General features: G+C 36.4%; 1 protein-coding gene across 1 annotated transcript in view; it reads left to right on the forward strand.

Moving 5' to 3' along the window:
* baz2a (bromodomain adjacent to zinc finger domain, 2A) overlaps positions 1–21731 on the forward strand; it is a 50402-nt gene that overhangs the window by 10563 nt on the left and 18108 nt on the right. The window contains exons 4-17 of the mRNA XM_073822832.1: positions 4162–5772; positions 7688–7909; positions 8037–8441; positions 8545–8605; positions 10731–10839; positions 10963–11070; positions 11175–11397; positions 11602–11663; positions 11744–11809; positions 13750–14127; positions 15663–15917; positions 17334–17548; positions 17647–17721; positions 20302–20473. Coding sequence (XP_073678933.1) covers positions 4162–5772; positions 7688–7909; positions 8037–8441; positions 8545–8605; positions 10731–10839; positions 10963–11070; positions 11175–11397; positions 11602–11663; positions 11744–11809; positions 13750–14127; positions 15663–15917; positions 17334–17548; positions 17647–17721; positions 20302–20473 — 3962 coding nt within the window. The remainder of the gene's footprint in view (positions 1–4161; positions 5773–7687; positions 7910–8036; positions 8442–8544; positions 8606–10730; positions 10840–10962; positions 11071–11174; positions 11398–11601; positions 11664–11743; positions 11810–13749; positions 14128–15662; positions 15918–17333; positions 17549–17646; positions 17722–20301; positions 20474–21731) is intronic.

A 21731-nucleotide genomic window follows, 5' to 3' on the forward strand; every position in this document is an offset into this window, starting at 1 on the left:
AAAGTCACAGTGCACCGGCAGATAATGATTATGAATGTTTTAGGGTAAAACCAGCAAGGAGACTGCATTAACGTTTTAATAATTTATTGATAAACTAGTGGTTTCTTTGTTTTCGGCTTTAAAGATGAAGTCGGCTACACTGACTCATCTCTGCAGTAATAGATGCGCCTGTATGCATATTTCATACGGATAATCTGAGAATATTTGTTTTCTATTTGAACTGGTTCATTTAAAAGTGGATATTTCACTCTCTATAGCAACTTTTTGACTCAAGGGCCACATCAAGTTTTTCACATCATGTGAGGGGCCGCGTAATGTGTATGTCAAATTAAGCTATTGAGTATTTTGGACATGAAGATTTTTTTTATTCTAACTTGACACTCACTTTATGACACAGATAAGTTGCATTGTGTACGCAGAATAATGCAAGACACATTTTATCATTTCATTAATTTTAAACAGTAAGATTTTTTTCTACTAATTAAAATAACTGTTTTCTATTTCAATATAGTTTATAAATGTAATTTATTCCCGTGATTTCAAAGCAGAATTTTTATATAAAAAAAAAAACAAATAAACGCAGGCTTGGTAAGCAGAAGAATTAAAAAAACAAAAAAACATTAAAAATCTTACTGTTCAAAAACATTTGACTGCTAGACGCAAATTATAGTGGCATTCACTATAAACTTTTATTATAATTGCCTAAAATATCTAAATAGTTAAATCAAAACTGAAACTATCGACGTGGTTGCTGGAAAATGCGCAATACAAACTCACTTGCCTTTTCTTATTCGTGTGTGATTTGCGCTTGATCTTAATTGCTTTATATGAATCATCTTGGAAAATGCATCGCTGCACTTTTCAGATTAGAAAAAAACTCAATTTATAATCCAAAGAAAAAAGTACTATATCAGCTTTCATAAAAATGTGTGGAAAACAGAAGAAAGTATAATATTTGCGAGATAAAATGACCAGTTATTTCCTTAAAGTTAGCATTAGCTGGAGGAGAACACTGGCATTTCTTCAGTCTACAGAGCATTTAAAGCATTTTTTAAAACCAAGTCATTTTTTTAAACAAATGAACTCTTTCACATTTTTAAAACGAGTAACTATTTACAAATGTGCCAGTTTTACACTGGGTGTATATTTTGACTTTAATTTGTATCTGAGCTGTGCAGTTTAATATGGCGGCTGTCAAAAATTGACTAGGCGCTTATGTTTTGCAAAGCGGAAAAGGTGTAAGATACTGCACTACGTGCCACAGTGCCATCTATTGGGTTTTACTGATATTGCATCAAATTAGCCGTTTCGTTCCAACAGATGAAAACGCCTGGCGGGCCGTAGTTTGCCCACCTCTGCACTATAGATATATTTTTTTCATGTCTGTAAGGCAAGTATACACAGAGTTTTGAAGTTTTGTGCTCAAGTTCACAGAGACGGCAGAAAGTGCATCCTGTTTGCTTTCATTATTTTACAAAAGAGCAACATTTCGTTGTTAATCTGAGCACACACAAATAAACATAGATTCTTTACAGATTCGAAAGATGTATTACTTTTATCTGTATGACCGAAAATTACGTATTTACGAGTATTTTAAGAGCAACTGACTGCACCAGCGCCTCCATCTGTCATTCAGCTTCCACACTCCGCAAAGACACTTGAATAGCACAGATTTTTCTAGGTTAACATTAGATTGAGCAGCCATATTAAGTTGCTACTACTAACATATTTCTGACGAAAAGCCATATTTGAGGTTGATGAATCATGTCCTGCCCGATGTACTATAATATAGGGCTGCACCATTACGACAAATTATAATTGTCGATTATTCCCTTAATATTTTAATTGTGATTTATTAATTATGATTATCGCAATTTACATTGATGTTTTAAATAGTTTTATACCATTGTTTGAAGGAAATGCATGCCATAATGTTTTATATATATATATATATATAAAGCTAAAAACACTTTTCCTGAAATAATTGTATTGCTTTTCTCATTGCCACAAATGTCAACGATACATTTGGTTTGGTTTCTTTAAATAAAAAATAAAAAAAAGTAAAAATATGCAATAGGGATATACCGGTATCAATTTTCATTTTGCAGTTGAATTAATAATGCTTTTATCATGGTTTACAATATGTATTTGCAAAAAAGTGGTCATAATACAGTATAACAGGTTAAATAACTATTTTCTTATAACAAAAATAACTGAACATTTAAATACAACAATGCAATATGCAAAAAAATGTATGAAGTGAAAAAATGTTAAATAATGAATTTAAAAAAAAAATTGCAATCGCGGCTTTGAACGATTACGTAATTGTGGCATCCGTAATCACGATTAGGGCTGCACGATATATCGAAGAATTATCGTTATCGCGATAACAGTCTACGCGATATTGGTATCGCAGAGAGTTGCGATAAATGGCATTTAATTGGTTTCATTTCTTTACAAAATTTCGCTTGGCTAACTACTGCACAGACTGCTGTGAGCTGCAGTGTGACAGGTTCGCCTTTCTCTCCAACATTACATTTAAACTTAATCTTTATATTATTCCCTTTAATTAACTTTTGAGATATTAGCCGTCAATCACTCCCTGTCACTGACGCTGCGCTCCGCTGAACTAGGAACCGGCTGTTTTTTTCTCTCAAATATCCTCTGTTCCGGATCTGCACAAACTGCATTGCAATTAGGTGTGTGTGATATGACGATGTTTTACTGTGGACAGTTAAAAGGTCCCCACAATCTATATTTCGTGTTAGAGCGCACACAATCTGTCAAATACAATTCTGCCGCCTCAGTCTTAATATAGGCTACTGTACACTGTGGCACACCTTCAAATCAAATGATAACTCAGCTGCAGAGGACCGCTCACGCATAGGCATAATTTCCACTGTGGGGACACGCTTTTTTCAAAATCACGTTTGTGTCCTGCCACTTTCAAAACAAGGTTTTGTTAAAGTAATCTATTGTATTGTAGAATGGACGCTATGCACTGCTGAGAGTTTCTCGTGGTCGTTAAAACGAAACCAAAAGTAACACGCGCACGCGCATTCAAATACAATTTTAATACCCCGTGTTTAGAGAGCGAACCCACAATGCGCGCAAATTAGGCTTTATAACATATTTAGGCTGTTATTAATATGTGGGCTATATATTAAGTTTTGTAGTTGTCTATAACTGTATCATGCTTCAAAAATTTGGTCTCTATTTGCACTTTGAATATTGTTAAAGAACAGACATCACTGCAGACTATGAAAAGGCTACTCTAAGACAAGCTAATAAGATTGTTTGTGATTCAACACACATTTTGTACACAGAATATGAGTTGTTGCCTTCTGGGAGGAGGTTTAGAGTTCCTTATTGTAGAATGAATAGATTTAAAAATTCATTCATCACTGTGTCTATAAAGTGGTTAAATGATTGTAGTATGGAGCTGTAAAATTTTATTTATTTATTTTTATTGGGGTTATGTATTTATCTATTTATTGTTGTGTGCTTTGTTTGTCTGTCAATTGTTTGCAGCATGGGTGATGGGCCCAAGACAAATTTCCCTGCGAGGGACAATAACGTTTACCTTACCTTACCTTGAAACAGTAGCCTACTTTGATTATGGCTGCATTTATTGTCTAAATGACTTAGAAAGAACTGGGTCGTTTATTTTTGTTATTTATACTGTAGATTCTTTAAAAATGCAGTGGCAATCTCCAATTTTAATGGCTCTACCTATAACAGAGAAAATAAACATCTTGTTGATGTACTCATATTTTCTATTAAGTTAGATTTAATTCAGATGACAGAAGAATATCTTTTACCTGTTTATTTTAGTATGATCATTACATATATAAATGATTAAAAATAGACAATAATAATAAAAAATAATAATAATTTAGAAAATAAATATCGCAAGACATGTCGTTATCGCAATATTCAACAACAATATCGCATATCGCATATTTTCCTAATATCGTGCAGCCCTAATCGTGATCACGATTACAAATTTGATTAATTGTGCAGCCCTACTACAATACCACGTAGACCAGCCATAAATCCACTTTTTTCCCATTTTTTTTTTCTGCAACTAATAGCATTTTGCCTGACCAATCGTCTTCTCATCAACTAACATTTGTTGTGTATGTTTTTTGTGGTCTGCAGTTTCTATGAATGAGTCCTTCAAAGAAACGGATAAAGGCTTCAATGGAGTCGAGCGAAGCTCTGTACCCCAACGGTTGCCCAAAACTGAGAGTTTTCCTGCAAAGCCCCCTGGCCCTGTTTCCTCAACCGACTATACCCAGGCTGTGCAGCATCCAGCTGTGGACCTGGACCAAGCTGCAAAACATCATCAAGAGATAGGAGCTGCTGTAAAGGAGCTTAGTTCTTCCCCTGTCTCTGGACCTCCTCCACCACTAGCTAGTCCGCCTCGGAAAACATCGACCCTGCCAACGATCTCTGGGCAGGATTCGCATTCTCCTTCATCTTCAGGATTTGCTTTATCTACAGCATCGGGTGTTGGAGCAAATGCATCCATGTCTCCACCATCTCCGCTTCAGACGGTCCCAAGACCTGGATTCTCTGGACCTTCATCAGCTGAAGGATCACCTTCAATGTCTTCTCCTATAAGCTCCAGAGCTGTTGTTTCCCACAACCAGCCTGTGGTGTTTCCAACAAAGACCTTGATGCATCCTCCAACGCTGCCTCTGGCGGAGGCCCAGGGCTCAAAAAGTCCACAGGTTTCTCCAACGCCTCTATCTTTAGCGGCGTCTCCATCTGTTGTCTCCGCTCCTCCTGCGTTGGCACCACTTAAAGGACCCCAAGAGGCGTCACCTCTAACAGGCCAGAGTCCTAAACATCCTGCTGCTTCCTCGACTCCAACATCTGTTGCCGAAAGCATGTCTCTCCCGGCAGTCTCTGCACTTCCATCTGTGGTCGCTGGTTCTCCTCAAGTTGCAGCTTTGGCTTCATCTGCACCTCCTCTGGTTGTTAGCTATTCTTCTCAGGCATCTTCTGCACCTCTCAATGTTTCTGCTTCTCCACTTGTATCTCGTTCTCTTATTGGCTCAGATATGGTTGCAAATTTAGATGTTTCTTCTCACAGTTCAGGGCAGATGAGCTCTCATGGTGTAGTACGACACGGCTTTGGAGAATCACACTCTAGTCTGAAAATTCCTGGTAAACATGAGGTCTGTGGTTCCCAGAGTAAAGTTGGAGTCATAATGGGCATGTCCAACAATGAGGCTCAAGCTGAGATAAATCAGGTGCAAATTCATGGTCGAAACCTTGAACCGACTTTCGTCGTTCCAAAGGAGCCTGAAAGAGACACTATGGCGGCTGTCAGAATGGACTCTAGTACTATCAGAGATCAGGATGCTCAGAGGAAAGGAGAAAACGAGACTTTAGATGATACTTTTGGCACTGACACGTCACTGGACTATCCGTCCTTGGCTGAGTCAACCTACCTTGAAAGCTCAAGAGCTGAGGATGGGAGTTCAATGATGGACACTTTTGATAACTCTTATAGTCTTTCCCAGACTGGAGACCAATCAAAGTTTACAGAAGGATCCGTGATTGATGACTCCAGGGACTTGCAGGACACTTCTTACGAAGAGGAAGAAAACTTGAACAGCTCCATGACCTCTACCAGTTCCACCGAGGCGGCGTCCCTCAAAGATAACACGTCTCTGCTGGATGACTCTTTGAACGACAGCTCACAAAACAGCTCCTCCCTGCTTTCTGCGTCTATTAATGCTTCTACACACTCTATCAAAGGTGAGATTTCCAATGACTACTAATGAACAAATAATGGATTAATAAACAAATTAATCAATGTTCATTTGCTGAAGATTGTGTTCCAAACCCAAAAGACTGTTGTTTATCTTTGGAACACAAATTAAGAGATTTAATGAAATTCAAGAGCTTTCTGACCCTGCATAGACAGCAACACAACTGACACATTCAAGGCCCAGAAAGGTAAAAAGAACATCATTAAAATAGTCCATGTGACATCAGTGGTTCAACCATAATTTTATGAAGCTACGAGAACTTTTTTTTTTTTTTTGGTGCACTGTATGTGTTTTTCTGGGCCTTGAACATGGCAGGACCCTTGTTGTCTGTGAAAGGGTCAAAGGACTCTCTGATATCATCAAACATAAACTAATTTAAAAAAAAAAAAAATCCTAATTTTCTGAAGATCTACAAAGGTTTGGAAGTACATGAGGGTGACTAATTAATGACAGAATTTTCATTTTTTGGTGAACTATCCATTTCATTTTTTAAAAATATGCCAAAATCAATGAGCTTTTTAAAAAATATTTTCTTTTTTTGTATTTTGAGAGAATTGTATGGTACCAATTAATTTATCCAATAGTTCTGATTAACTTTTTTCCATTTGAATTTTTTTTTTCTAATTAAAAAATTCAGTATTTTAGGTTAAAAATAGAGACACGGTGAGCATTTTTCTGCATGATGGCAGATTAAATTGTACACACTTTTTTTTAATTAAGAAATTTTATGGTATATATTTGATAGATTTGAAAATAATGTTTTTTCTAATTAAAAAAATGTAGCATTTAGGTTAATGGAGACAATGTGTGCACTTTTTTAAAATAAAATCAATGGTATATATTTGATACATTTGAAAATAATAATAAAGTCAACAAAAGAAAACATTAAATGAATGCAGTGTTTCAGGTTAAAATAGAGACTATAGCTTTGCGTTTTCTTCTGAATTATGGCAGGTTTACAAATTGTACACGCCTCAATGGTTCAATAATATTTTTTTGTATTTTGAGAGAACTTAATGGTACCAGTTAATCTTTATGCAATAATTATGGTCTATTTTTTTTCCTATTCAAAATAATTAATTCTGTATTTTGAAAGAATAGTATTATTTTCATGCAATAAATATGATCCATTTTTTTTCCACTTGAAAATACCATTTTTTTTTCCCCAAATATAAAAATTGCAGTATTCCAGGCTAAAATAGCTGTGCATTTTTCTGCATCATGGCTGGTTTCTAGGTTGTACATGACATTTTTTTTCCCCTTTTATTAAAAAAAAAAAAAAACGAAAATAATTTTTTCATTTTGTATTTTGAGAGAATTTTATGGTACCAAATAATAATGCAATTATGATCTACTTTTTTTACATTGAGAATACAATTTCATTATAAAATAGTTGTGCGTGTTTTTTTGCATCATGAATTATAAATTGTATACACTTTTTTTTTTTTTTTTTTTTTTTTCAAATTTTTCCCATTTCCCATGATGTTTTTTTTTTTATTTAATAACCACCAGCTTTGAATCATGCTTAAACTTTGTGTTCACATACCAATTGCCCCCCCCAAAAAATCACAAAGTTTAGTACCGTTCCAGTGGAAGCTATGATTTTTTTTAAAATTTTAAAAAGTAACTTATTTCTTCAAAAGGCTCTAAGAGAGTGTTCAGTTGCAGTAAAAATAATGGGCATGTACTAAATGCATATCTAATATTGACTGATTTGAAAAAAAATGACTGATATTGGCCGGTAACCGATATAGTCCCAATATTTTTTTTTTGAGTATTTAACACTTACTCAGTTGCACTTGAACACTCAAGATTCAAATGGCAATCTGAATACTTGGCAGATGTATTGTGGACATCTTTTGATGTCTGTTATTTAATCACGACACATTTATTCCCCATAGGTGATCATATTCTTGGCAAAGAGAATGGACCTGATACTTCAGACCTGTCAGGAGGTGACAGAAGATCTGCGCTCTCTGTAATGACGGTTAAGGCGCTGCAAGCGGTTGTCAGCGGGTCTGTGGAAGGGACGACCACACACATGTCTGAAACCCTTATCACCATACCAACAAAAAAGCCACGGAAGCCTAGAACCCCAAAGACGGCGGTTGCTACCGATGAAAGTAAATGCATTGCATATCATGTTTACATAGCTAATGGTTTACAGAATTTTTTTAACAGTAGACATTGTCTTTAATAAATCAGATGGACAAAAGTTAATTCTGTCTTCATTGACTTAACTGTTTTCAGTTGGCTCTCCTGATTCCAAGATCAAGAAGCGAAAGTTAACACCTGACGGCCCAAAACCAGAAAAGGTTAGAAGGAGAAAGAAAGCAGAGGATAATTCACAGACTGCAGTGAAGAAGAGGAAAATCTCTCAAGGGGCAACGGCACAGGAGGGCGTCCCAACTGATACCTCAATTCCTTCAAATGCTCTGCCTCACATTCTAATTGAACCAATAACCTTTGTCCGTGACTCAAGCCTGACCAGTACTGACGGCCCCATGGTCCATAGTGCCATAGGCCAGCCCAAAAAGATCTGGAAACGTAAGATAAAAGAAGGCGTGAATGAGGCAAAGCCTCCTAAACCAGCCAAAGAGTTCTCAGAAGGAAAAACTGAAGAAGATGAGGATGATAATAACAGCTCCATAGCAGGTATCTACATGTTTGAAATTTGTTCTTTAGTGTTCAGCCTCTTTTATATGCATACTTCTGGTGCTTAAGATTAAAGTTGATTAAATTGCTGTTTGTGTCACAGGTGATACCCCAAGGCGTCGGATTGCAACTGAAGAGCAAGTCCAATTTCCTTTGCAGCATGGGTGAGCAGTCCTTCATCTAAAGTATCAATCGTTTTGTCTTGATGCTTGCTTTTTTTTAAAGGAGCCCATGTGCTCCTAATTTGAAAAAAAAAAAAAGTGAATTTGTTTTTTGAAAAGGCTAAAGAGGTCATAAAGCGTTATGGGAAATAGAAATAGAAAAAAGCAAATGGGAAAAACATGCACAACTAGTCTCTAATTTAACCTGAAATAATGTATTAATTGAATTGTATTATTGAAATTTCATTTGAAAAAATGATTATAATTACTGCATAAATATTAATCAGTACCATAAAATTCTCTCAAAATACAAAAAGAAAAATATTGCTGAACAAAAATATATAAATTACTTTTGCATAACAAAATGGCATGTACAATATATAAACCAGCCATGATGCAGAAAAATGCACAACTAGTTTCTATTCTGAAATACTGCACTATTTAAAAAATCTTTAAAAAAATAAGCAAAATGGGGATAAATTGACAATTATTGCATAAATCTTAATTGGTACCATAAAACTTAGGTATTTTTAGTTAGTTAGGTTCATTAGAACTAAGAATGAACAGTACTTCAACAGCATTTTTTTTAATGTAAGTTAATGTTAATTTCAGCATTTACTAATGCATTAATAAAATCAAAAGTTGAGCTTGTTAACATTAGTTAATGCACTGTGAACTAACATGAACAAACAATGAGCAACTGTGTTTTTTTATTAACTAACATTAACAGAGATTAACAAATACTGTGATAAATGTGTTGTGCATTGTTTGTTCTTGTTAGTTAATACATTAACTAGCATTAACTAATGGAACATGTTATAGTAACATTATAGCAATTTACCAGAAAAATTTAGTTTATTTAAATACATTATTTTGAGTACACTAGTTTTTTTCTTTTTTTAATTTTTAGGACCCCTTGACCACAAAACCAGTTGTAAGTCGCACTTGTATATTTGTAGCAATAGCCAACAAATGCGTTGTAGGGGTTAAAATGACAATCTTCTTTTTATGCCAAAAATCATTAGGATATTAAGTAACGATCATGTTCCATAAAGATATTTAGTAAATTTCATACCGTTAATATATCAAAACTTAAGTAATTTGCATTGCATAGAACTTTCTCAATTTTCTCAATATTTACTTTTTTTTTGCACCCTCAATATATTGCACCCAAATATTGTCCTATCCTAAAGGTCATTGCACACTCAGTCTGAAATTTTCGCATGTTAAAAAATAAATACGACCTCATGTTGCGTCAATCACATTTACACACTGCCTCTGAAACTTTCGTTCTTTATAAAAAATAAAATAAAAAAAAAAACGGATCGGGTTCGATTTTCTGTGTTTTTGCATCCGTAGATGCAACTCCCACGATAGTTGATTGACATGAGCGCCTTACCTTAGACCCGCCCCCCACCGAGCTCAACCAGTCCGACTCCGATCGCCATTGTCGACTCAGGTGCAGGGGAAGACAAGAATGTCTCTGAGCGATCGAGGTGTTCTGTTGTTGGATGTAATAATGAACACAGCAGTCGTCATTTACTCCCGACATTTGAGCCGAAGACGCAGAGGAAAACGTTACTTTCGTTTTTAAAAGGAAAGCGCCGATCCCGATCGACATATGCATCTGTGTTCGTGCAAATCATTCCTGATACACCTTCACTCACTGCAGAAGTGAGTATAAAGGTTTTTTTATGCATCTTTGCGAATGGCCTTTCTTAATAATGTGCTTGTTGTCAAGTTTCACGGCTAAATGTGGATATAAAGCATTTAAAATTGCATTTAAAGGGACCCTGCAATAAAATGAGTTGGGTTTTTGCAGAACTGATTTTGACAAGGTAAAAGGGTGTTTTTTTTTACACTACTATTGAAAATTTTTAAACAAGTATATTAAAGACTTTTCATTAAGACCCTAAAGAATCATATGAACTTGTGGAAAATGGGCATCCGATGACCCCTTTAAGGGATCTAGAATATGGTTATGCACAATAAGGCATTAATTCAACTAGTTAAGTGAATAGTGTTCCCTAAACTGAAGTGTTAGACTTATCCAGCAGTTTCAAACAGTGTCAAGGATGTTCATTGTTATGGCAAATCTGTTTCACATGCTGTGTTTCACAAATGCTAGCTGGAGGCGTGAGATTCGAGTCCGGAGGCTTGAGGATCGCCTGAAAGGAGAGACATGGTACTATGGCCCCTGCGGCCGGAGGATGAAGCAGTTCCCCGAAGTCATCAAGGTGAGATCTGTTTCACTTGCACACCAAATGATTACCCACAATACCACTGTAACCTAATCTGCATGAGTGATAAAAAGGCTTCAGTCTTCATCTAGTTGCTTTTGTCTCTCTTACATTCTTCAGTATCTGAAGAGGCATCAGGATGCTCTCCAGGGCGTTTCAAGAGAGCACTTCAGCTTCAGTCCACGCATGCCAGTGGGCGATTTCTATGAGGAGCGGGAAACCCCTGAGGTGTGTATGAAGATGTCTACAGGTGCCACAGGCAAACTTGTGGTTTGTGGATTCAGGACAGTTATGCTGTTTCAAGACATGTCATCGCTCTTTATTTGTTATAGGGTATGAAATGGTTCCAACTTGCCAATGAGGAAGTGCCCTCCATGATCATGGCTATAACAGGCAGACGTGGTCGTCCTCCAAATCCAGACAAGGAGCCTCGTTCCCATGGCCGCAGAGCCAGAGGAGGCCAAGGTAGACGTCCAGGCCGCCCTCCCAAGGCCAAGATGGAAGATCTGCTCAGCAAAGTGGACGCCAGGCTGCTGAAGAGACTGGAGGCAAAGGGTGAGTCTGAATGTTCAGATCATTTCTCAGGATTGAGTAGGTGAACATTGGGGCAAGGTACAAACTATAATCACTGATCCCTGGAGCAACACACTTAACCTCAGATTGCTATGGGTGAAGTGTCTGCTTAATAGAAATGTTTTTTTTTTTTTTTTGTGAAATATGGTGTGCATCTTAACTCAGTTTATGTTCATTGTTTTACAGAGGAACTCACAGAGGAAGAAAAAGAAAAACTGGTCAAGATCAAGAAGAAAATGAAGAGAAAGGTGAGCTGACTTTATATTGTTGTTATTTACTAACAAGTCTATTTTGGAGACCATCTGATCATCTGGTTTTTCTCATGCAGGCAAGAATGAAAAGAAAGGAGGATGCAAAGATTAAAAAGATCCGGCAGGAGAAACGGAAAGCCAAAGTAAGCAACTCTATTCAAATATGTGCATAACTTAATTACCGGGTTTATGGACATGAAAAAACAAAGGGACATGAGCGAAATCATGGATTTTAATACAATCTTGAAGTTGGGAAAATTTTGAATGATGATAACATCTATGTGGCGCCGGTTAAATGTTTCCAAAGGACAATTTCTTATTAATAATACGTTTAAATAGTGTATCTAAATTTTTTAGTTATGCTTGCATCTAAAACCTGAGGGCAACCAGTAGAGGGCCTTTTTTATTTTTATTTTATTTATTTTTTATGGCAAAACAAGGTAAATAAATAAAATGCAAGCTGCAATCATATTTCTCATTTAAGTTTTTGTTTTTTAAATATACAGTTGAAGTCAAAAGTTTACATACACCTTGCAGAATTTGCAAAATGTTAATTATTTTACCAAAATAAGAGGGATCATACAAAATGCATGCTTTTTTTAAAATTAGATAGAATATAAAAGATGTTTACGTCTAGTCCACAAGAGAAAATAATAGTTTAATTTATAGAAATGACCCCAAAGTTTATGTACACTTGATCTATTTTTTTGTTTAGTGATAGTTGTTCACGTGTCTCTTGTCCTGAACAGTTAAACTGCTCGCTGTTCTGAAAAATCCTTCAGGTCCCACAAATTTTTTGGTGTTTCAGCATTTTTGTGTATTTGAACTCTCTCCAACAATGACTGTATGATTTTGAGATCCATCTTTTCACACTGAGGACAACTGAGGGACTCATATGCAACTATTACAGAAGGTTCAAACGCTCACTGATGCTTCAGAAGGAAATAATATAGATTAAGAGCTGGGGGTGAAAACTTTTTGAATTCGAAGATCAGGGTAAACTACTTAATTTATTTTGTCTTCTGGGAAACATAAGCATCTTCTGTAGCCTCTGAAGGGCAGTACTAAATTTTTAAAAATATGATATTTTGGTAAAATAAGAAGGAAGTACACATCTTCATTCTGTTCAAAAGTTAGCCCCCCCCCCCCCTGCTCTTAATGCAGAGAGCATTTTTACCTTCTGTAATAGTTGCATATGAGTCCCTCAGTTGTCCTCAGTGTGAAAAGATGGATCTCAAAATCATACAGTCATTGTTAGAAAGAGTTCAAATACACAAAAATGCTGAAAAACCAAAGAATTTGTGGGACCTGACGGATTTTTCTGAAGAACAGCAGGCAGTTTAACTGTTCAAGACAAACAAGGGACTCATGAACAACTATCACTAAACAAAACAAACAGCTGTGGATCATTCAGGTAACAATGCTGTATTATGAATCAAGTGTATGAAAACTTTTGAACAGGGTCATTTTTGTAAATTCATCTCTTGTTTTTTCATGTGGACTATATGTACACATGAAATATCTTATTCAGGTCAGTACTAAATAAAAAAACTAAACATTTTGTATGATCCCTCTTATTTTGGTAAAATAACATTTTGCAGATTCTGCAAGGTGTGTGTAAACTTTTGACTTCAACTGTATATGTATGTTAAAATATTTTACTTGGTAGAAATGGCTATTTGTACGTTTAAAAAAATAATTAATCTGTAACCGCAAACTATGAAAGTGTAAACTATGAAAGTGTAAATGCATTGGATATAAAAGGTTCAAAAGCATTGAATTTTTTTAATTCAAATTTTTTTATTTTTAGTATTTTGCCACTCTTGATTTCTGTAAATCTAAAGTTTAAAAATGAGCAGCTTTGTCATTATAATGGAAGTATTTTGGTCTTTATTGTCTTGGGGGTCATTGGGGTCAAAAGGTATATTGGAAAAGCCATCAAAATGGTCTGAAGGTGTGAGAACCAGATATACACATCAGTCAGAAAAATGTTCTCACAGGTCCACTCCAATTTATTTAACTACATAATTGTAGTTTAATAGCTCAGTGCTCTGAGCTCTTGTTTTCTTTTGTGTTTGTGCAGCTGGAGAAAGCCAAAGAGCAAGAATACAATGGAGACCAGTCTCAGAACCAGTTGTCTGAAAGCCCTTTCTCAGCCGCAGAGGGACCCAAGAAGCCCGGCCGCAGAAGGAAGGTCCCAGTACCACCCACAGCAGAGCTGCCGTTGGATCTGGAAAAGGCCAGTCCCATTAAGAAAGTGGCCCGAGCCCGCAGCAAAGCCAAGGCTCTGGCCAAAGCCCAGGCTCAAGCAGAGGCCGAAGCGCAGGCCGCGCTGGCAGCAAAGAGACAGGCGGAGCGAAGGGCGCAGGCTCAGAGACGAATGGAGGAGAGGAAGAGACAGCTGATGATCTTAGAGGAGATGAAGAAGCCTGCAGAGGACATGTGTCTCCCTGACCACACGGTGAGCGTCATGTGCTGAGGGATTCACATTTCTGTGAATTTGTTGGGTTCCTTTTTCCAGTTAAAGTACCAAATCACCAAAACAGTGCTATTTTCCCAAGCAATGACTGCCATTGTTTTACACAGTGACCTAAATGGATGTAACATGACACATTTTTAGAATCATGTGATTTGTTTTCACACACTAGAAGAGATTCTGTGTGACACGATTACAATCTAGGGGTCTGAGGGGCACTAAAGACTAAAGTGTACTTCAGTTTTGGCTTGGCGTGTGCATACAGCTAAAAAGCACTGGAATTTTCAAAGTATCCTACGTTTAATGGTGCTTGACTAATGTAGTAGCCGTTCAATATGCTAGAGCTCTTTTGCTTTGCTTTGTGTATGTAGCAGGAGTGTATTTTCCGGTAACACTTTATTTTAAGGTGTCCTTTTTACACAAGTTACGTGTACCTACTATCATAATAAAAGTTAATTATGCTTAGTTACGTGCAAGTAATCCTAATCCTAACCATAAAGTAAGTACATGTTGTTAATTAATATATTATATTATATATAGTTCGGTAAATCCACATTTGTAAACTTATGACAGCCAGTCTAATAAATTACCCCATAGATTCAATATGAAACGCTTGCTAAAACAAAATAGTGATCATAATCACCAAACAGAAAACACTTACACTATGAACAAGTGACCGATCTTAGCCGCAGATTCAGTGTCTATTTATAGTGTAGGGGGCGGGACACTACGGACTCTAGAGAGCATTTGATTGGTCAGAACGTTTGATGAGAAACTGAAGTGCACGGTGATATCATCAAAATCGTTGATTCATATTGGCGGAAGTGACGAGACTATAAGTTTTGAATGCCCATATCTTGTAAATGCGAATTGTGTCGTTGTTTTGAAGCACACTAGCTTATAGATAACCTTAAGGCTAATATATTCATACTAAAAGCCAAAAAACTTTAATTTTGATTTCATGGGGACTTTAAGGGGCGTTGTTAGGCACGACGTGAAGCAAAGGCTTATTGCTTTTATAAAACGGTTATTCCATATACGTAGTAAGGTTTCACAAAATAAAACCAGATAAAAGCAAATAAAGTGTAATGATATAAAAAGAAACAGTATTCTTCCACTAAACAATGTAGTTCCTCTGAAACCGTTGTGGTTCCAACAAAGTGGTTGCCGAGAAACACACAAACGTAAACAAAGGTGTGTGTTTGTAGTGTAATTTGGAACAGTTTAGAACCTGGCTCAACCAATCAGAATCAAGGACCAGAACTACCTGTTTTATGAATTACATTTTAAAATATATTCAAATAAAGGTTATTTTAAATATAAAAAATATTTCAAAATGTTACTGTGTTTTGGATCAAATTAAGGTTGGTTAATAAAAACTTTTGACTGATTGTGTCCATTGGCTCCAATGGGAATGCTTAGTCTAGTCTAGAGTGTGTCACTTGATGTTGGGTGTCTCATCTGGGATGTTTTTTTTTACTCCCATTATTCATTGTGTTGTCCTCTGTCTCCCTCTGTAGCCCCTCCCACAACTGACACGGATACCAGGACTGGTGCTTTCAGGTTTGGCCTTCTCCAATTGTCTAAGAGTGGTTGAGTTCCTGCATGGTTACGGAAAGATCCTGGGGCTCCAGGTGCCTAAGGACATTCCCAGCCTGAGCACCCTGCAGGAAGGGCTCCTCGGCATGGAAAAGAGCCAAGGCGAGCTCCTGGATCTGCTTGTTAAACTGGTGGAAGCTGCTCTGCATGATCCTGGACTGCCCTCATATTACCAGGTTTGTTTTTGAGTGATATCAATGTATTGAGTTCTCTTTATAACTGTCAAAGTCTAAGACTCATCTGTTTGTGTCTTTGAACTTGGATGAAATTACTTAAAGGTGCCATAGAATGGAAAACTGTATTTACCTTGGCATAGTTGAATAATAACAGTTCTGTACATGGACATGACATACCATGAGTCTCAAACACCATCGTTTCCTCCTTATATAAATTTGATGATTGTGAAAGACCACTGAAAAATAGGCTAATTCTAACATTACAGCGACTATTACGCAATAGTCATGATCGTTAATAGTTACGCCCCCAACATTTGCAATGCCCAGTCATCAGATGTTCTGCAGCTAGGCTATTGTTGGAAAAAAACAAAGCTAGGACAATAGCGAAAATGGCAGATCGAGGAAATAAATGTTATGTTCCTGGTTGTGCAGGAGACATTAAGTGCAGGAATGGTTGGTGTCTGTAACCTACTCAGAAAGGCAAGGAAAACAAATAAGGCGATCTAATAAAATAAGGCGAGCCACTGAAGGGACATGGTTAGCTTATTGCTAGCGGTAGACTAATTTTTCTCCATATAGTGGACTTTTATGGTGCCCCGTGTTTAAACGTCCAAAATGCAGTTTAAATGCGGCTTCAAACGATCCCAAATGCGGTTATAAATGATCCCAGCCGAGGAAGAAGGGTCTTATCTAGCGAAACGATCAGTTGTATATTTATTTTTATTACAATTAATTTTTTTTTTTTTTAACCTCAAACACCCGTCTTGGCTTGCTTTGCCTGAAGTTGGGGTACGTCAGAAAACTCCCATCTTATTTTCTTCCTCAACTATAAAAATCATTTCAAAATCATCCTACATTTGCAAATACTGGGTCGGTAATTCTGCAGCAAAGTAAACCTACAAAGATCATCAAACACCCTTAACAAAAAAGGTAAAACGGCGATGTAGGACGAAGTTGAGGGAGAAAATGAGATGGGAGTTTTTTGACATACCCTGACTGCCTTGAACTGGAAAAAACTGAGTTCAGGCAAAGCAAGACAAGATGAGCGTTTGAGGTTAAAAAGTATATAAATTGTAATAAATAAAAAAATAAATGATAGTTTCGCTAGATTAAGACCCTTCTTCATTTACAACCACACTTGGGATCGTTTGAAGCTGAATTTAAGCTGCATTTTAGAAGTTCAAACTCAGGGCACCATAGAAGTCCACTATATGGAGAAAAATCCTGAAATGTTTTCCTCAAAAACAATTTCTTTACGACTGAAGAAAGACATGAACATCTTGAATGACATTAGTATACATAGTATTCTATATTAACATTGAATTTTCATTGGAAGATTATGTAGGCTGGGTTTTACCCTAAATTTAAGGCATGTCAGTTACTGAAGTGTTGGTTTGTTTCTCTTTCTTTTCTCAGTCTGTGAAGATCCTGGGGGAGAAGCTGGTGGATCTGGAGCTGAGCCACAGCACTGTATCCGAGGTGCTGCGGATCTTTCTGGAAGCCCATGGCTTTGATTTGGAGGTGTGTAACCTTCTCCGTACAAAGAGCTTCCAGACCCTCAAACCCGATGTCAAAGCCTCCATACTGGCCTTCCTGGTGGAGGAGCTCAACGCCAGCAACATAATCACCAGGTCAGCAGGAATCCAAATCATATTATAGTAATTAAAGAGTTCTGTAGATTTGCATATGTAAATATCATTTTCATTTTCCAACCGTTCTGTTTCTGCAGGGAGATTGATAACACGCTAGAGAACATGGCAACCTACAGGAAAAACAAGTGGATTATCGAAGGCAAACTACGCAAGTAAGAACCCTGCTTCTTTTCCTGACAGCTTTTGGTGTAATTCAGTGTTTGTTTGGGTAGGGACCAGTTCTCACTAATAATTAGTTACTTATTAGCATGCATATTACTAGCATTCTAGCTGTTTATTAATACTTATAAAGCACTTATTAATACCTTATTCTGCCTGACCATATTTTAGATCCCTTAATCCTATCCCATACCTAAACTTACCCCTATATCGAAACAACTACCTTACTAACTATTAATAAGCAGCAAATTAGGAGTTTGAGGCAAACTCCTGCTGTTTGAAATTCACTAATGGTTGACTTTTTTTTTTTTTTCTGTTTTTTTTTGCTAATATATCTTGTATATACACTACCAGTCAAAAGTTTTTGAACAGTAAGATTTTTAATGTTTTTTTTTATATTTTTTTTTCTCAACAAGCATGCATCTATTTGATCCAAAGTACAGCAAAAACAGTAAAATTGTTTACTATTTAAAATAACTTCTTTCTGTTTGAATGTATTTTAAAATGTAATTTATTCCTGTGATTTCAAAGCTAAATTTTTTGCGCCATTACTTTAGTCACATGATCCTTCAGAAATCATTCAAATATGTTGATTTCCTGCTCAAAAAACTTATTATTATCATTATCATCACCATCATCAATATTTAAAACAGTTGTTCATTTATTTTTTCAGCATTCTTTGAATAGAAAGATCCAAAGATCAGCATTTATTTGAAATAAAAAAGCTTTTGTAACATTTTACACTATACAATTGAAAAGCTTGAGTCATTTTTTTTTTAATTATGGAAATTTCTGTTTTTTTTTTGTTTGTTTGTTTGTTTTTAGTGAAGATGCTTACAATTTATCAAAAGTGGTCAAAAGACATTATTTCAGGCAAATGCTGTTCTTCTGAACTTTCTATTCATCAAAGAAACCTGAATAAATTCTACTATAAATATTAATAAATTAATAACAATAAATGTTTTTGAGCAGCGTATCAGAATATTAGAATGATTTCTGAAGGATCACGTGACTGGAGTAATAATGCTTAAAATTCAGCTTTGAAATCACAGGAATAAGTTACATTTTAAAATATATTTAAATAGAATTTTTTTTTAATGGTAAAAATATTTCAAAATTTTACCTTTTTTTGTTTTTTGGCTGCACTTTTGATCAAATAAATGCAAATAAATACAGGCATGGTGAGCAGAAGAGACTTTAAAAAACATTAAAAATCTTAGTTCAAATACTTTTGTTAATTGTAAATAGAAATTTTAATTTAAAGAGAGCAATTGCTGAAATTTAAATTTATTTAGCAAAATGTTAATATTTAAAATGAATGCATATGAACTTGATGATAAAAATAAATCTGTAAAGAGATTTATTTAGATTGCAACTTCTTGATTGTGTAATTCCATTATAGGATTTATCACAAATACAGAAATGGTTAAAATTATGAATAAAAAGTAAACACTGGAAAGTCTTTGCATTAGGAGTCTTAGCAGGGCTCGACAATAAGGACTGCCCGATGGCCCGGGGCCAGTGTGCGAGACGCTCGGGACAATAGACAGGATCGTCACTGGCCCGATCGGGCCAGTGCTGACTTGTCACTAAAGTTTAATTTGCCTGCGACTGTTTGTCAAATTCGTGCAAGTACAGTTTCAGAATTGAGATACAGCTTGAGCTTTAATAGGAGTCCTCCATTTATGTATAGTTAACTGCTGATCTGGGACCATCGACCTGGACATACTGTTGTGCATAAATTTAGTTACATCACAATTATAATTTTTTAAAATTGTATTTAAGGAAATATACAGTTATATTTGGCTTTTGACACATTAGTTAAAATGTGGCTAAGAAATAACTATTAACTTTATTTATTTATTTTTTTGGTTCGGCCAGTGAAAATTTTGGCAGGGCAAGTAAAAATCTGAACCACTGGCCCGATCGGCCCAGTAGAAAAAATCCTTAGCGTTGAACCCTGCTTAGAGATTTAAAATTTGTCAAATTCATCTGTGAGATTCTCTGAAGTGTGCAGCTGTAGACAAATTTGCAAAATTAGTGAAATTATCCACCTTACTTTTCCTATTTTATAGGTCTGGCTTCCGGTCTCATCCATGTCCAGCTTTTTAGCTGCACAAAACAGCTTGTTTTGCAAATTGGTGTATATTTCCATATTATTTTAATGTATTATCTTAATTATGAGCACACTGGTTTGTAGTGCAAACAGTTTTACCGTTTACCACACGTTGTTGTTCTTTTCCTTATTTCCCTATAGTAGATAATGAACCGAAAGATAGACTTACCCATAGACTTACTTCCACGTTAAAGAATAAGGTGGATACGTTTATTAGATACTATTAAAATAAAAGTCTTTTCAGTGTATTAGCCAAACAAAGAAAAATATTGGCTGATGCTAGTAATAAAAAAAAAAAAAAGAAAAGCTAACTATTGGCTGATATTTCGCCCTTGCCAATATATTGGACGACCACTAGAATTCACTCAAAGATAATCGAAATCTGGTTTAGACCAGGTGTGAAGCCACTCTTCTGTGATTGGCTTCATTATTCTCATGAATGTGTGTTTGTGATCAGACTGAAGGCTGCGCTGATGCGTAAGACGGGTCGTCCGGAGGAGGAGCTGTGCTTTGAGGAGCGTCGACGCAGTGCTCGTGTGGGCGTGGCTGAGGAGGAGAGCATTGAGGAGAGCTGCGTGCTGGAGAGAGGGAGCCGCCGCAAAGCCAAAGAGGAACCCAAACACACTGAGGTACAGAACCTCTGCAGACCAAGCCAGAGCTGTTCTTATGGGTTGCAGTTTATTTAAAGGAGTGCATGTCAGTGGTTTAAAGCTATATTCACAGCCGCATAGTAAAGCTGCAAGCTGTGTTTGTGCTAAATTTGGTTCATAAATGAGAAACGGCATACTGACCGCAGCTAATCTGAAGATGCTGATGTAATTGATCAACCATCTACTAAACATTTCCTGAGTTAGTGCTGTCAGTTCAGGGAAATGGGCTGCATCTTGACGACTTCCACTCAACTGAAAGATCCTTTGACCTAAATGTGATTAGAGTAGAGTATCAAAAATGAGCCACTTCTGTTTGAGCTTGAGTTAAGGGTTTCCCAAACTAGTATTTAGGAGGGAACTGCAGGAGGTTTGTAAATCAATGAAAAGCTACTTATTAAATCTTAAACAATGTAGAAATTCATATATGTGACCCTGGGCCACAAAACCAGTCTTAAAGGAACACTACACTTTTTTTTGGAAATAGGCTCATTCTCCAACTCCCCCCGAGTTAATAAGTTGAGTTTTACCGTTTTGAAATCCATTCAGCCGTTTTCTTGTTCTGGTGATATCACTTTTAGCATAGCTTAGCATAGATCATTGAATCCTATTAGACCAATAGCATCGCGTTCAAAAATGACCAACGAGTTTCCATATTTGTTGTATTTAAAACTTGACTCTTCTGTAGTTATATCGTGTACTAAGACCGGTGGAAATGCAAAGCTGCGAGTTTCTAGGCTGATAAGATTAGGAACTACACCCCCATTCCGGCGTAATAGTCAAGGAAGTTTGCTGCCGTAATATGGCCGAAGCAGGCGGAGTATTATCAGAAATGAGTTCCCAGCTAGTTTAGCATTTGCACATGTGCTGCGTGGTATTACTGCTCCTGCTTCAGCCTTATTACGGCAGCAAACTTCCTTGACTATTACGCCGGAATGGGGGTGTAGTTCCTAATCTTATCAGCCTAGAAAATTGAAGCTTTGCATTTCCACTGGTCTTAGTACATGATATAACTACAGAAGAGTCAAGTTTTAAATAGGACAAATATGGAAACTCGTAGGTCATTTTTGAACGCGATGCTATTGGTCTAATAGGATTCAATGATCTATGCTAAGCTATGCTAAAAGTGATATCGCCAGAACAGGAGAACGGCTGAATGGATTTCAAAATGATAAAACTCAACTTATTAACTCGGGGGATTTTGGAGAATGAGGCATATTTCCAAAAAAAGTGGAGTGTT

Source organism: Garra rufa, chromosome 18 (assembly GCF_049309525.1).
Source record: "Garra rufa chromosome 18, GarRuf1.0, whole genome shotgun sequence".
NCBI lineage: Eukaryota > Metazoa > Chordata > Actinopteri > Cypriniformes > Cyprinidae > Garra > Garra rufa.